Below are 13,932 nucleotides of genomic sequence, written 5' to 3'. Positions count from 1 at the left end.
AGAGAGGAGGGGAGGGATGGAGGGAAGAGAGGGATGGAGGGAAGAGAGGGATGGAGGGAAGAGAGGGAGGGATGGTGGGTGGGACGGGGTAAAATAAGAAAGGGAAGGATGGAGGGAGGTGTCTAGTATTGGTGTAAACAAAACAAACCCAGGACAGTTACCCATAACCCTCTGAGCTGGACTTGGCAGACATCTTAGTTTAAGTGCACACATCTGACAATCTGTTACCATGAAGCAGGAAGTCATTCTGACCTTTTTCATTTGTATTTGACCTTTATTTAACTAGGCTAGTCAGTTAAGAACAAATTCTTATTTTCAATGACGGCCTAGGAACAGTGGGTTAACTGCCTTGTTCAGGGGCAGAACGACAGATCTGTACCTTGTCAGCTTTTGAGTCAAGTTAACTCTATAGCTTCAGATTTTAGGGTAACTTGAAATGATGATCTGGATGAATTGAACGACAACAGAATAAGTATTTTAGACCGCGATGGCTACCGAGTCAGCTCAGTAAATGAAAAGAAATGATCAGACATCTGACCAAATAAATGACAAGACCCATAGCCATACTGAATTAAAGCAGGAAGAAGGACTGGAGTGGGAAAGGTTCAAAGCCTTCAACACTATAGCCCAATACTGTGTCTAAGCATGCAAAGGAAAGGAAGGAAGTATCATGCTCTTTGTATAAAAGAAGGAAGCATCACGCTCTTTGTATAAAGGAAGGAAGCATCACGCTCTTTGTATAAAGGAAGGAAGCATCACGCTCTTTGTATAAAGGAAGGAAGCATCACGCTCTTTGTATAAAGGAAGGAAGCATCACACTCTTTGTATAAAAGAAGGAAGCATCACACTCTTTGTATAAAAGAAGGAAGCATCATGCTCTTTGTATAAAAGAAGGAAGCATCACGCTCTTTGTATAAAAGAAGGAAGCATCACACTCTTTGTATAAAAGAAGGAAGCATCATGCTCTTTGTATAAAAGAAGGAAGCATCACGCTCTTTGTATAAAAGAAGGAAGCATCATGCTCTTTGTATAAAAGAAGGAAGCATCATGCTTCTTGTATAAAGGAAGGAAGCATCACGCTCTTTGTATAAAGGAAGGAAGCATCACACTCTTTGTATAAAAGAAGGAAGCATCACGCTCTTTGTATAAAAGAAGGAAGCATCACGCTCTTTGTATAAAAGAAGGAAGCATCACGCTCTTTGTATAAAGGAAGGAAGGAAGCATCACGCTCTTTGTATAAAGGAAGGAAGCATCACGCTCTTTGTATAAAGGAAGGAAGGAAGCATCACGCTCTTTGTATAAAGGAAGGAAGCATCACGCTCTTTGTATAAAGGAAGGAAGCATCACGCTCTTTGTATAAAGGAAGGAAGCATCACGCTCTTTGTATAAAGGAAGGAAGCATCACGCTTTATAAAGGAAGCGAAGCATCACGCTCTTTGTATAAAGGAAGCATCACGCTCTTTGTATAAAGGAAGGAAGCATCACACTCTTTGTATAAAGGAAGGAAGGAAGCATCACGCTCTTTGTATAAAGGAAGGAAGCATCATGCTCTTTGTATAAAGGAAGGAAGCATCACGCTCTTTGTATAAAGTAAGGAAGCATCATGCTCTTTGTATAAAGGAAGGAAGCATCACGTTCTTTGTATAAAGGAAGGAAGGAAGCATCACGCTCTTTGTATAAAAGAAGGAAGCATCATGCTCCTTGTATATAAAGAAAGGAAGCATCACGCTCTTTGTATAAAGGAAGGAAGCATCACGCTCTTTGTATATAAAGAAAGGAAGCATCATGCTCTTTGTATATAAAGAAAGGAAGCATCATGCTCTTTGTATAAAGGAAGGAAGCATCACGCTCTTTGTATAAAGGAAGGAAGCATCATGCTCCTTGTATCAAGCTTTTTTTTAGACACTCATTTTAAAAAACAAGATCCCTTCCTACATCACCATAACGGATCAATTGCTTCAGCTAGATTTAAGATACTGATCAACACACCAAAAAGCAAGGAGAAAGCATATGAGGAAGGTGAGGTTGGATTGTATGCATGGAAATTAGAAAGGAGAGAGGTGGTTGGTGAGAGTAGGTAGTGGAAGCAGTTTGACATCAATGGCAAGCGTATATCAGGCCTCTGCACTATACTGGCCATGCATTTGTCTGGGTGCCATGTTACAACACAAAGATGCCTTCCACATACACATTCTATCTATACAGGTCTGCGCAGATTCATCAGGGAATCTCAAGAGTCGGAGTCCTAATCTAGGATCAGCATCCCCTCTGTCCATATACTCTTATTTTATACAAAACAGATCCTAGATCAGCCCTCCTCAGTGATCCCAGGAACCACATCAACATCAATATAACAATCTCCCCTTATTTTATAAACAGTCTCAGAATAGGAGTGCTGATCTAGGATCAGTTTAGCCTTTTAGATCAGGATTATTAAGAGGTGAAATCTGATCCTCGATCAGAAGTCCTTCTCTGAGACGCACTGTGAATAAGGCCACTGATCAGATCTGTGTAGAATCTGTGCATGTGGATGAAACGCACCAATGTGTCAACGCAGCACAGTTGTCCTCTGAGAGACAGAGTATTTCAGCTGAATAACAAGATTGTTTTTCTCTCGCCGGGAGATCTGGACATGCTGACAGCCAGAGATTAGTACCTTAAACAGTCATTAGTACATTAAACAGTAATGGCATGTTCATTTTGGTCATGTGAAAAAAAACCCACAAAAAAACAAAACAGCTTCACAAATATAATTATGGATGGAATGCTAACTTGAAATCTGTGTCGATCTCAAGTTCGTATTCCTGCCTAAAATATTATAAACAGCAAAAAATACCTGGCCGATCCACACGGTGTACTAGGACATCTGGGGGTACCTGGCCTAACCACACGGTGTACTAGGACATCTTGGGGTACCTGGCCTAACCACACGGTGTACTAGGACATCTGGGGGTACCTGGCCTAACCACATGGTGTACTAGGACATCTGGGGGTACCTGGCCTAACCACACGGTGTACTAGGACATCTGGGGGTACCTGGCCTAACCACACGGTGTACTAGGACATCTGGGGGTACCTGGCCTATCCACACGGTGTACTAGGACATCTGGGGGTACCTGGCCTAACCACACGGTGTACTAGGACATCTGGGGGTACCTGGCCTAACCACACGTTGTACTAGGACATCTGGGGGTACCTGGCCTAACCACACGGTGTACTAGGACATCTGGGGGTACCTGGCCTAACCACACGGTGTACTAGGACATCTGGGGGTACCTGGCCTATCCACACGGTGTACTTGATAAGACCCATGAGATCGTGTGTTTATTGGTAAAATGCAAATGAAGGGGTACTTCAGGGTTACTCTGGGCAGTGCAAAATTCAGTCAGTGGCACACTAACCCCAAAAGGTTGGGGACCATTGCTGTAAGACACTAGTAAACTGCTCTTAACCAGTCATACTGATGTGAGACGATTGTCAACACCTGGTATAATATTAGATCATGGGATAACGTTTGTAATGATGTGTGATTTAGTTTTACTGAAGTGTTTATGGATTTTCACAAAGCTTAAAACTACAACTATGTTGAAGAATATCTTATTGTAAGCAATATTTCCATAATAGTATTGATACTGTAACAGAGATCCTCTACGGGTCACCTAACAGAGATCCTCTACGGGTCACCTAACAGAGATCCTCTACGGGTCACCTAACAGAGATCCTCTACGGGTCACCTAACAGAGATCCTCTACGGGTCACCTAACAGAGATCCTCTACTGGTCAGCTAACAGAGATCCTCTACGGGTCACCTAACAGAGATCCTCTACGGGTCACCTAACAGAGATCCTCTACGGGTCACCTAACAGAGATCCTCTACGGGTCACCTAACAGAGATCCTCTACGGGTCACCTAACAGAGATCCTCTACGGGTCACCTAACAGAGATCCTCTACGGGTCACCTAACAGAGATCCTCTACGGGTCACACCTAACAGAGATCCTCTACGGGTCACCTAACAGAGATCCTCTACGGGTCACCTAACAGAGATCCTCTACGGGTCACCTGACAGAGATCCTCGGGTCACCTGACAGGTCACCTAACAGAGATCCTCTACGGGTCACCTAACAGAGATCCTCTACGGGTCACCTAACAGAGATCCTCTACGGGTCAGCTAACAGAGATCCTCTACGGGTCACCTAACAGAGATCCTCTACGGGTCACCTGACAGAGATCCTCTATAGTTCACATGACAGAGATCCTCTACGGGTCACCTAAAACTCACCACTTTGTCTTGAGACCGGGCGTTGAATTTGACTGTCTTTAACCGCGCTCTCTCTTTCTTTTCGACCCTGCAGGAGAAAAGAGAGAAAGGGGGTGAGAAGAGAGAAAAAGAGAGAAGAGAAGAGCGAGGGCTGCACCCACGGGTCACTGATTAAACATTGAACATATCGTGCCTTGAAACAAGTTGGCTATTTTCAGCTGGCTATTTTATTGCGTGTGTGTGTGTGAAGACTCAGATCCCGATTCCCGTCTCTCTAGTAACTTCCACAGTGCTCTGCTGAGATTGAGGAGAAGTGGGGGATGGGATGATTCAGTCATTAGAGGGATAAAACAGTTGCCTTGAGGGTAAATATTTTACATTTCCCCAACTCTGAGAGCCTTAATGGCAGCATCATAAAAAAAGTACCAGTAATTAAGTCCCTCCTACCTTTTTATTTAATTTAAATGAGACCCCGGAGGAAATATTAGCAGAATCCAAATTGTATCCCCCACCCCCACTTTGCGCTGCCTTTTCATTGTATTTAATCCTACAAAGCAAGTCTTCAAAGCTCTACGAAGCTTCAAAATGTGAATCATTTCCTTCTTTCCTTTACAATGAGGACATCACTGGAGAATATGGCAAAATACCTCAGAGAGCAGGAGTGGGAAGAGAAGAAGAACTCACGAGCTCAGGATAAAATAACAGTCTTCTGCTCTCCATCATGAACAGTACAGCTTTCCTTTAAATCTTCATTTGGTGTAACAGCCGTCTCAAACTACTTTTCAAGGCATGGCTGTTCAATGGCCGCTACATTCTTTCTTTTCTTCCCCCCCCGCATGCTTTGATATGATAGACTCCCGACTTCAATAGAAAAACAACCGGCTACTGTTACTACTACTACTGTTACTACTACTACTGTTACTACTACTACTGTTACTACTACTGTTACTACTACTACTACTACTGTTACTACTACTGTTACTACCACTACTACTACTACTGTTACTACCACTACTACCACTACTACTGTTACTACTACTACTACTGTTACTACTACTACTACTACTACTGTTACTACTACTACTACTACTGTTACTACTACTACTACTACTGTTACTACTACTACTGTTACTACTACTACTACTGTTACTACTACTACTGTTACTACTACTGTTACTACTACTACTACTACTGTTACTACCACTGCTGTTACTACTACTACTACTACTGTTGCTACTACTGTTACTATTACTACTACTGTTACTATTACTACTGCTGTTACTACTACTGCTGTTACTACTATTGTTACTACTACTACTGTTACTACTACTACTAATGTTACTACTACTACTACTGTTACTACTACTGTTACTACCACTACTACTAATGTTACTACCACTGCTGTTACTACCACGACTACTGTTACTACTAATGTTACTACCACTACTACTGCTGTTACTACTACTACTACTACTACTACTACTGTTACTACTACTACTGCCGTTACTCCTACCACTACTGTTATTGGTAGTAGTAGGTGGTACTACTTCTGTTACTCCTACTGCTGTTACTACTGCTACTACTACTGTTACTACTACTACTGTTACTGCTGCTGTTACTACTACTGCTGCTGCCACTACTATTACCGCTACTACTACTACTACATCTTCTACTATTACTACTACTGCATCGTCTACTACTACTACTGCATCATCTACTACTACTACTGCATCGTCTACTACTACTACTGCATCGTCTACTACTACTACTGCATCGTCTACTACTACTACTACTACTACTGTTACTACTACTGTTACTACTGTTACTACTACTGTTACTACTACTGTTACTACTACTACTGTTACTACTACTACTACTGTTACTACTGTTACTACTACTGTTACTACTACTGTTACTACTACTGTTACTACTACTGTTACTACTACTGTTACTACTACTGTTACTACTACTGTTACTACTACTGTTACTACTACTGTTACTGTTACCACTACTGTTATTACCATGACCGCTGTTACTACTCCTACTACTGCTGTTCCTACTACTACCACCACTACTACCACTACTACAACAACTGCTACTACTACTGCCAGTTACTAATACTACTGCTGTTACCACTCCTGCTGTTCCTACTACTACCACCACTACTACCACTACTACTACTACTGCCAGTTACTAATACTACTGCTGTTACTACTACTACTACTGCTGTTACTACTACTACCACTACTACAACAACTACTACTACTACTGCCAGTTACTAATACTACTGCTGTTACTACTCCTACTACTGCTGTTACCACTCCTGCTGTTCCTACTACTACCACTACTACAACAACTACTACTACTACTGCCAGTTACTAATACTACTGCTGTTACTACTACTACTACTGCTGTTACTACTCCTGCTGTTACTACTACTACCACCACTACTACCACTACTACAACAACTACTACTACTACTGCCAGTTACTAATACTACTGCTGTTACCACTCCTGCTGTTCCTACTACTACCACCACTACTACCACTGGCAGTTACTAATACTACTGATGTTACTACTACTACCACCACTACTACCACTACTACAACAACTACTACTACCAGTTACTAATACTACTGCTGTTACCACTCCTGCTGTTCCTACTACTACCACTACTACAACAACTACTCCTACTACTGCCAGTTACTAATACTACTGCTGTTACTACTACTACTACTGCTGTTACTACTCCTGCTGTTACTACTACTACCACTACTACAACAACTACTACTACTACTGCCAGTTACTAATACTACTGCTGTTACTACTCCTACTACTGCTGTTACCACTCCTGCTGTTCCTACTACTACCACTACTACAACAACTACTACTACTACTGCCAGTTACTAATACTACTGCTGTTACTACTCCTGCTGTTACTACTACTACCACCACTACTACCACTACTACAACAACTACTACTACTACTGCCAGTTACTAATACTACTGCTGTTACTACTACTACTACTGCTGTTACTACTCCTGCTGTTACTACTACTACCACCACTACTACCACTACTACTACAACTACTACTACTACTACTGCCAGTTACTAATACTACAGCTTTACTACTACTACCACCACTACTACTATTACTGCAATACTACTACTGTTGTTGTTACTACTACTGTTAGAACCACTGTTGTTACTACTACTACCCCTACTGCTGATGTTACTACTACTACTACTACTACTGTTACTACTACTACTACTACTGTTACTACTACCACTGCTGTTACTACTACTACTACTGTTACTACCACTGCTGTTACTACTACTACTACTACTGTTACTGCCACTACTACAACTGCTGTTACTACTACTACTAATGTTACTACCACTACTACTACTGCTACTACTGTTACAACTACTGTTACTACCACTACTACTGTTACTACTACTGTTACTACTACTACTACTGTTACTACTGTTACTACTACTGTTACTACTACTACTACTGCTGTTACCACTCCTACTGTTCCTACTACTACCACCACTACTACCACTACTACAACAACTACTACTACTACTGCCAGTTACTAATACTACTGCTGTTACTACTACTACTACTACTGCTGTTACTACTCCTGCTGTTACTACTACTACCACCACTACTACTACTGCCAGTTACTAATACTACTGCTGTTACTACTACTACCACCACTACTACTATTACTGCAATGCTACTACTGTTGTTGTTACTACTACTGTTAGAACCACTGTTGTTACTACTACTACTACCCCTACTGCTGCTGTTACTACTACTACTACTACTACTACTGTTACTACTACTGTTACTACTACTACTACTGTTACTACAACTGTTACTACCACTACTACTGTTACTACTACTACTACTACTACTACTGTTACTACTACTACTAATGTTACTACCACTGTTACTACCACTGCTGTTACTACTACTACTACTGTTACTACCACTGCTGTTACTACTACTACTACTACTACTACTAATGTTACTGCCACTACTACTACTGCTGTTACTGCCACTACTACTACTGCTGTTACTACTACTACTACTACTACTACTACTAATGTTACTACCACTACTACTGTTACTACTACTGTTACTACTAATGTTACTACCACTACTACTACTGCTGTTACTACTACTACTGTTACAACTACTGTTACTACCACTACTACTGTTACTACTAATGTTACTGCCACTACTACTACTATTACTACTAATGTTACTACTACTGCTGTTACTACTACTGTTACTACTACTACTACTATTACTACTACTACTACTACTACTACTACTACTGTTACTACTACTACTACTACTACTACTACTGTTACTACTACTACTGCTGTTACTCCTACCACTACTGTTACTACTACTACTGCTGTTACTACTACTGTTACTACTACTACTAATATTACTACTACTACTGTTACTACTACTACTACTACTGCTGTTACTACTACTACTACTACTGCTGTTACCACTCCTGCTGTTCCTACTACTACCACCACTACTACCACTGGCAGTTACTAATACTACTGATGTTACTACTACTACCACCACTACTACTATTACTGCAATGCTACTACTGTTGTTGTTACTACTACTGTTAGAACCACTGCATCTTCTACTACGGCATCTTCTACTACTCCTGCTGATACTACTACTGCATCTTCTACTACTACTGCTGCTACTACTGCTGCTACTACTGCATCTTCTACTACTGCTCCTACTGCATCTTCTACTACTGCATCTTCTACTACTACTGTATCTTCTACTACTGCTCCTACTGCATCTTCTACTACTGCTGCTACTGCATCTTCTACTACTGCTGCTACTGCATATTCTACTACTACTACTGCTACTGCTTTTACTACTGCTGCTACTGCATCTTCTACTACTGCTGCTACTGTATTTTCTACTACTACTGCATCTTCTACTACTACTACTGCTACTACTGCTACTGCTACTACTGCTGCATCTTCTACTACTGCTGCTACTGCATCTTCTACTACTACTGCATCTTCTACTACTGCTGCATCGTCTACTACTGCTGCTACTGCATCTTTTACTACTACTGCATCTTCTACCACTACTACTACTTCTACTGCTTCTACTACTTCTACTGCTTCTACTGCTGCCATCTGATCATTCCAAGGTGACAAATGAACCAGAGTCAGGTGAGAAGCCCAATTATCATCTGTCCGCCACCCCTCTGTAAGGTGAGAGAGCGATGGAGGGGGGAAATAGAGGGGAAGCTCGACAGTGTGTGTGTGTGTGAGAGATAGAAACTGTTGGGTGAGAGAGCGATGGGGGGGAAATAGAGGGGAAGCTCGACAGTGTGTGTGTGTGTGTGTGTGTGTGTGTGTGTGTGTGTGTGTGTGTGTGTGTGTGTGTGTGTGAGAGAGATAGAAACTGTAGGGTGAGAGAGCGATGGATGGGGGAAATAGAGGGGAAGCTCGACAGTGTGTGTGTGTGTGTGAGAGATAGAAACTGTTGGGTGAGAGAGCGATGGGGGGAGGGGGAATAGAGGGGAAGCTCGACAGTGTTTGTGTGTGTGTGTGTGTGTGTGTGTGAGAGATAGAAACTATAGGGTGAGAGAGCGATGGAGGGGGAAATAGAGGGGAAGCTCGACAGTGTTTGTGTGTGTGTGTGTGTGAGAGATAGAAACTGTAGGGTGTTTGAAGTCTCAAGCTTAATGAAACAGCTGATTGCAGAGTAAGATGTGATAATGTGTTAGTGACGTCAAAGGGCTGCTGAATTAACAGAGTTCGTGTAAGACCGATGGGTGGCTTTTTTGTTTCGATGGCAACTTTTTCTTTTTGCCACAGAGAAGATTTTCACTGAAAAGACTGCAGTACCACACCTCATTACCATCTTTGGCTTAAACAAAAACAAATGGTGGTTGTGGGTATACTCTCTGCCCCTATGGTGCCCTTATGACGCCAGTCACAGTGGCATCAGCATTCACACCAAGCTGTGCCCAGGGATAAGGCCAGCACTGGGCTGACACACACACAAACACAATTTCAGTGTTGGAGACACTGGGCTGGGCTGGGCTGACACACACACACACACACACACACACACACACACACACACACACACACACACACACACACACACACACACACACACCACATAATTTCAGTGTTGGAGACACAGGACCAGGGTTGGGAAACTTCAATCCCCGTGACAGACAACATGTGAAAACAGTAGGTACTCCGAACCCTGAGCACCAGCTTCTAACCCTTAACCTCTTACCTCCTCCTGCTGGGGATGACTCCAACCTCTTCCACCTCTCCTTCATGGGTCACCTGCCGTGCCTGCCACCACTCGTCATCGGAGGCATTCACCACATGAAGGATGTCTCCAAAGTGGAAGTTGAGCCCCTGGCTGGGCAGCCCCGAGTCCTTCGCCCGGTCATAGTCAAACAGAGCCCTGGAGGGAGAGAAACAACAGTACATCATCAAACAGCGCCCTGGAGGGAGAGAAACAACAGTACATCATCAAACAGAGCCCTGGAGGGAGAGAAACAACAGTACATCATCAAACAGCGCCATGGAGGGAGAGAAACAACAGTACATCATCAAACAGAGCCCTGGAGGGAGAGAAACAACAGTACATCATCAAACAGAGCCCTGGAGGGAGAGAAACAACAGTACATCATCAAACAGCGCCCTGGAGGGAGAGAAACAACAGTACATCATCAAACAGAGCCCTGGAGGGAGAGAAACAACAGTACATCATCAAACAGAGCCCTGGAGGGAGAGAAACAACAGTACATCATCAAACAGAGCCCTGGAGGGAGAGAAACAACAGTACATCATCAAACAGAGCCCTGGAGGGAGAGAAACAACAGTACATCATCAAACAGAGCCCTGGAGGGAGAGAAACAACAGTACATCATCAAACAGCGCCCTGGAGGGAGAGAAACAACAGTACATCATCAAACAGCGCCCTGGAGGGAGAGAAACAACAGTACATCATCAAACAGAGCCCTGGAGGGAGAGAAACAACAGTACATCATCAAACAGCGCCCTGGAGGGTGAGAAACAACAGTACATCATCAAACAGCGCCATGGAGGGAGAGAAACAACAGTACATCACCAAATAGCGCCATGGAGGGAGAGAAACAACAGTACATCATCAAACAGCGCCCTGGAGGGAGAGAAACAACAGTACATCATCAAACAGCGCCCTGGAGGGAGAGAAACAACAGTACATCATCAAACAGCGCCCTGGAGGGAGAGAAACAACAGTACATCACCAAACAGCGCACTGGAGGGAGAGAAACAACAGTACATCATCAAACAGCGCCCTGGAGGGAGAGAAACAACAGTACATCACCAAACAGCGCACTGGAGGGAGAGAAACAACAGTACATCATCAAACAGCGCCCTGGAGGGAGAGAAACAACAGTACATCATCAAACAGTGCCATGCAGACAACAACAATAGATGAGGGTGGAACTGTCTTGTCAAACTGGGAGAAAGAAACAACACGACAAACTCAATGACAAATCCTTCAGTAAAAATACATCTTTCACATTATTTGCGAGCTGTTAGTTTAAGGAGAATGATTTCATGAGGTCCTGTAAGAAAAAAAATATGCCAGGTGAGATCTTTTTAATATAAATATACACAACACAAAAACACACAGGGAAGGCAAAGAACGTGAGCATGATTTTCCACCTGAGATTGGTGTGTGATGACGTAGTCCACAAAGCTCATGTCAGAGAGTCTGTCTGTCCAGGAGAGAAGGGAGAAGCATGAGAAATATGGATGGACTGCGTTCAGATACAGACCACAGGGACTGAGCACTGAGCAGGTGTTCCATATTAAAATAGATATGAGTGATTCCTGAATAGATGCCAAACATACGCAGCACGCAAAGCACAGCTCAGGAAGCTTTACCAACTGCAGAACCTTGACATTGTGTGTTCGTGTGCATCTGCCTGCTAAGGAACTGGAGCTGAAGTAACAGCCGTCCCCCTAGCATCCAGCCTGCCAGCCTCATCTCCATGTCTGTCCTTCATCAATAAAACAGGGCTGTACTGCCTCGTCTCCATGTCTGTCCTGCATCAATAAAACAGGGCTGTACTGCCTCATTCCCGTGTCTGTCCATCAATAAAACAGGGCTGTACTGCCTCGTCCCTGTGTCTGTCCATCAATAAAACAGGGCTGTACTGCCTCGTCCCTGTGTCTGTCCATCAATAAAACAGGGCTGTACTGCCTCATCTCCATGTCTGTCCTTCATCAATAAAACAGGGCTGTACTGCCTCGTCCCTGTGTCTGTCCATCAATAAAACAGGACTTTACTGCCTCATCCTCATGTCTGTCCATCAATAAAACAGGACTGTACTGCCTCATTCCCGTGTCTGTCCATCAATAAAACAGGGCTGTACTGCCTCGTCCCTGTGTCTGTCCATCAATAAAACAGGGCTGTACTGCCTCGTCCCTGTGTCTGTCCATCAATAAAACAGGGCTGTACTGCCTCGTCCCTGTGTCTGTCCATCAATTAAACAGGGCTGTACTGCCTCATCCCCGTGTCTGTCCATCAATTAAACAGGGCTGTACTGCCTCATCCCCGTGTCTGTCCATCAATAAAACAGGGCTGTACTGCCTCGTCCCTGTGTCTGTCCATCAATAAAACAGGGCTGTACTGCCTCGTCCCTGTGTCTGTCCATCAATTAAACAGGGCTGTACTGCCTCATCCCCGTGTCTGTCCATCAATAAAACAGGGCTGTACTGCCTCGTCCCTGTGTCTGTCCATCAATAAAACAGGACTGTACTGCCTCATTCCGTGTCTGTCCATCAATAAAACAGGGCTGTACTGCCTCGTCCCTGTGTCTGTCCATCAATAAAACAGGGCTGTACTGCCTCGTCCCTGTCTGTCCATCAATAAAACAGGGCTGTACTGCCTCGTCCCTGTGTCTGTCCTTCATCAATAAAACAGGGCTGTACTGCCTCGTCCCTGTGTCTGTCCACCAATAAAACAGGGCTGTACTGCCTCATCCCTGTGTCTGTCCACCAATAAAACAGGGCTATACTGCCTCATCCCTGTGTCTGTCCTTCATTAATAAAATAGGGCTGTACTGCCTCATCCCTGTGTATGTCCTTCATCAATACATCAGGGCTGTACTGCCTCATCCCTGTGTCTGTCCATCAATAAAACAGGGCTGTACTGCCTCATCCCTGTGTCTGTCCTTCATTAATACAACAGGGCTATACTGCCTCATCCCTGTGTCTGTCCCTCATCAATAAAACAGGGCTGTACTGCCTCATCCCTGTGTCTGTCCTTCATCAATACAACAGGGCTGTACTGCCTCATCCCTGTGTCTGTCCTTCATCAATACAACAGGGCTGTACTGCCTCATCCCTGTGTCTGTCCTTCATCAGTACAACAGGGCTGTACTGCCTCATCCCTGTGTCTGTCCTTCATTAATACAACAGGGCTGTACTGCCTCATCCCTGAGTCTGTCCTTCATTAATAAAACAGGGCTGTACTGCCTCATCCCTGTGTCTGTCCTTCATCAATACAACAGGGCTGTACTGCCTCATCCCTGTGTCTGTCCGTCATTAATAAAACAGGGCTGTACTGCCTCATCCCTGTGTCT

The 13,932-nt window shown here is 43.7% G+C and overlaps 1 protein-coding gene across 13 annotated transcripts in view; it reads right to left on the bottom strand.

Annotated features, from left to right (window-relative positions):
- LOC135513243 (disks large homolog 1-like) overlaps positions 1-13,932 on the bottom strand; it is a 324,054-nt gene that overhangs the window by 13,837 nt on the left and 296,285 nt on the right. For all 13 annotated transcript variants that reach the window (XM_064936075.1, XM_064936074.1, XM_064936071.1 and 10 more), the window contains 2 exons: positions 10,578-10,754; positions 4,282-4,348 (listed from right to left, as the gene is read on the bottom strand). In XM_064936075.1, coding sequence (XP_064792147.1) covers positions 4,282-4,348; positions 10,578-10,754 — 244 coding nt within the window. The remainder of the gene's footprint in view (positions 1-4,281; positions 4,349-10,577; positions 10,755-13,932) is intronic.

The sequence above is a fragment of the Oncorhynchus masou genome, chromosome 24, assembly GCF_036934945.1.
Source record: "Oncorhynchus masou masou isolate Uvic2021 chromosome 24, UVic_Omas_1.1, whole genome shotgun sequence".
NCBI lineage: Eukaryota > Metazoa > Chordata > Actinopteri > Salmoniformes > Salmonidae > Oncorhynchus > Oncorhynchus masou.
This window is presented reverse-complemented; position numbering and strand designations above follow the sequence as displayed.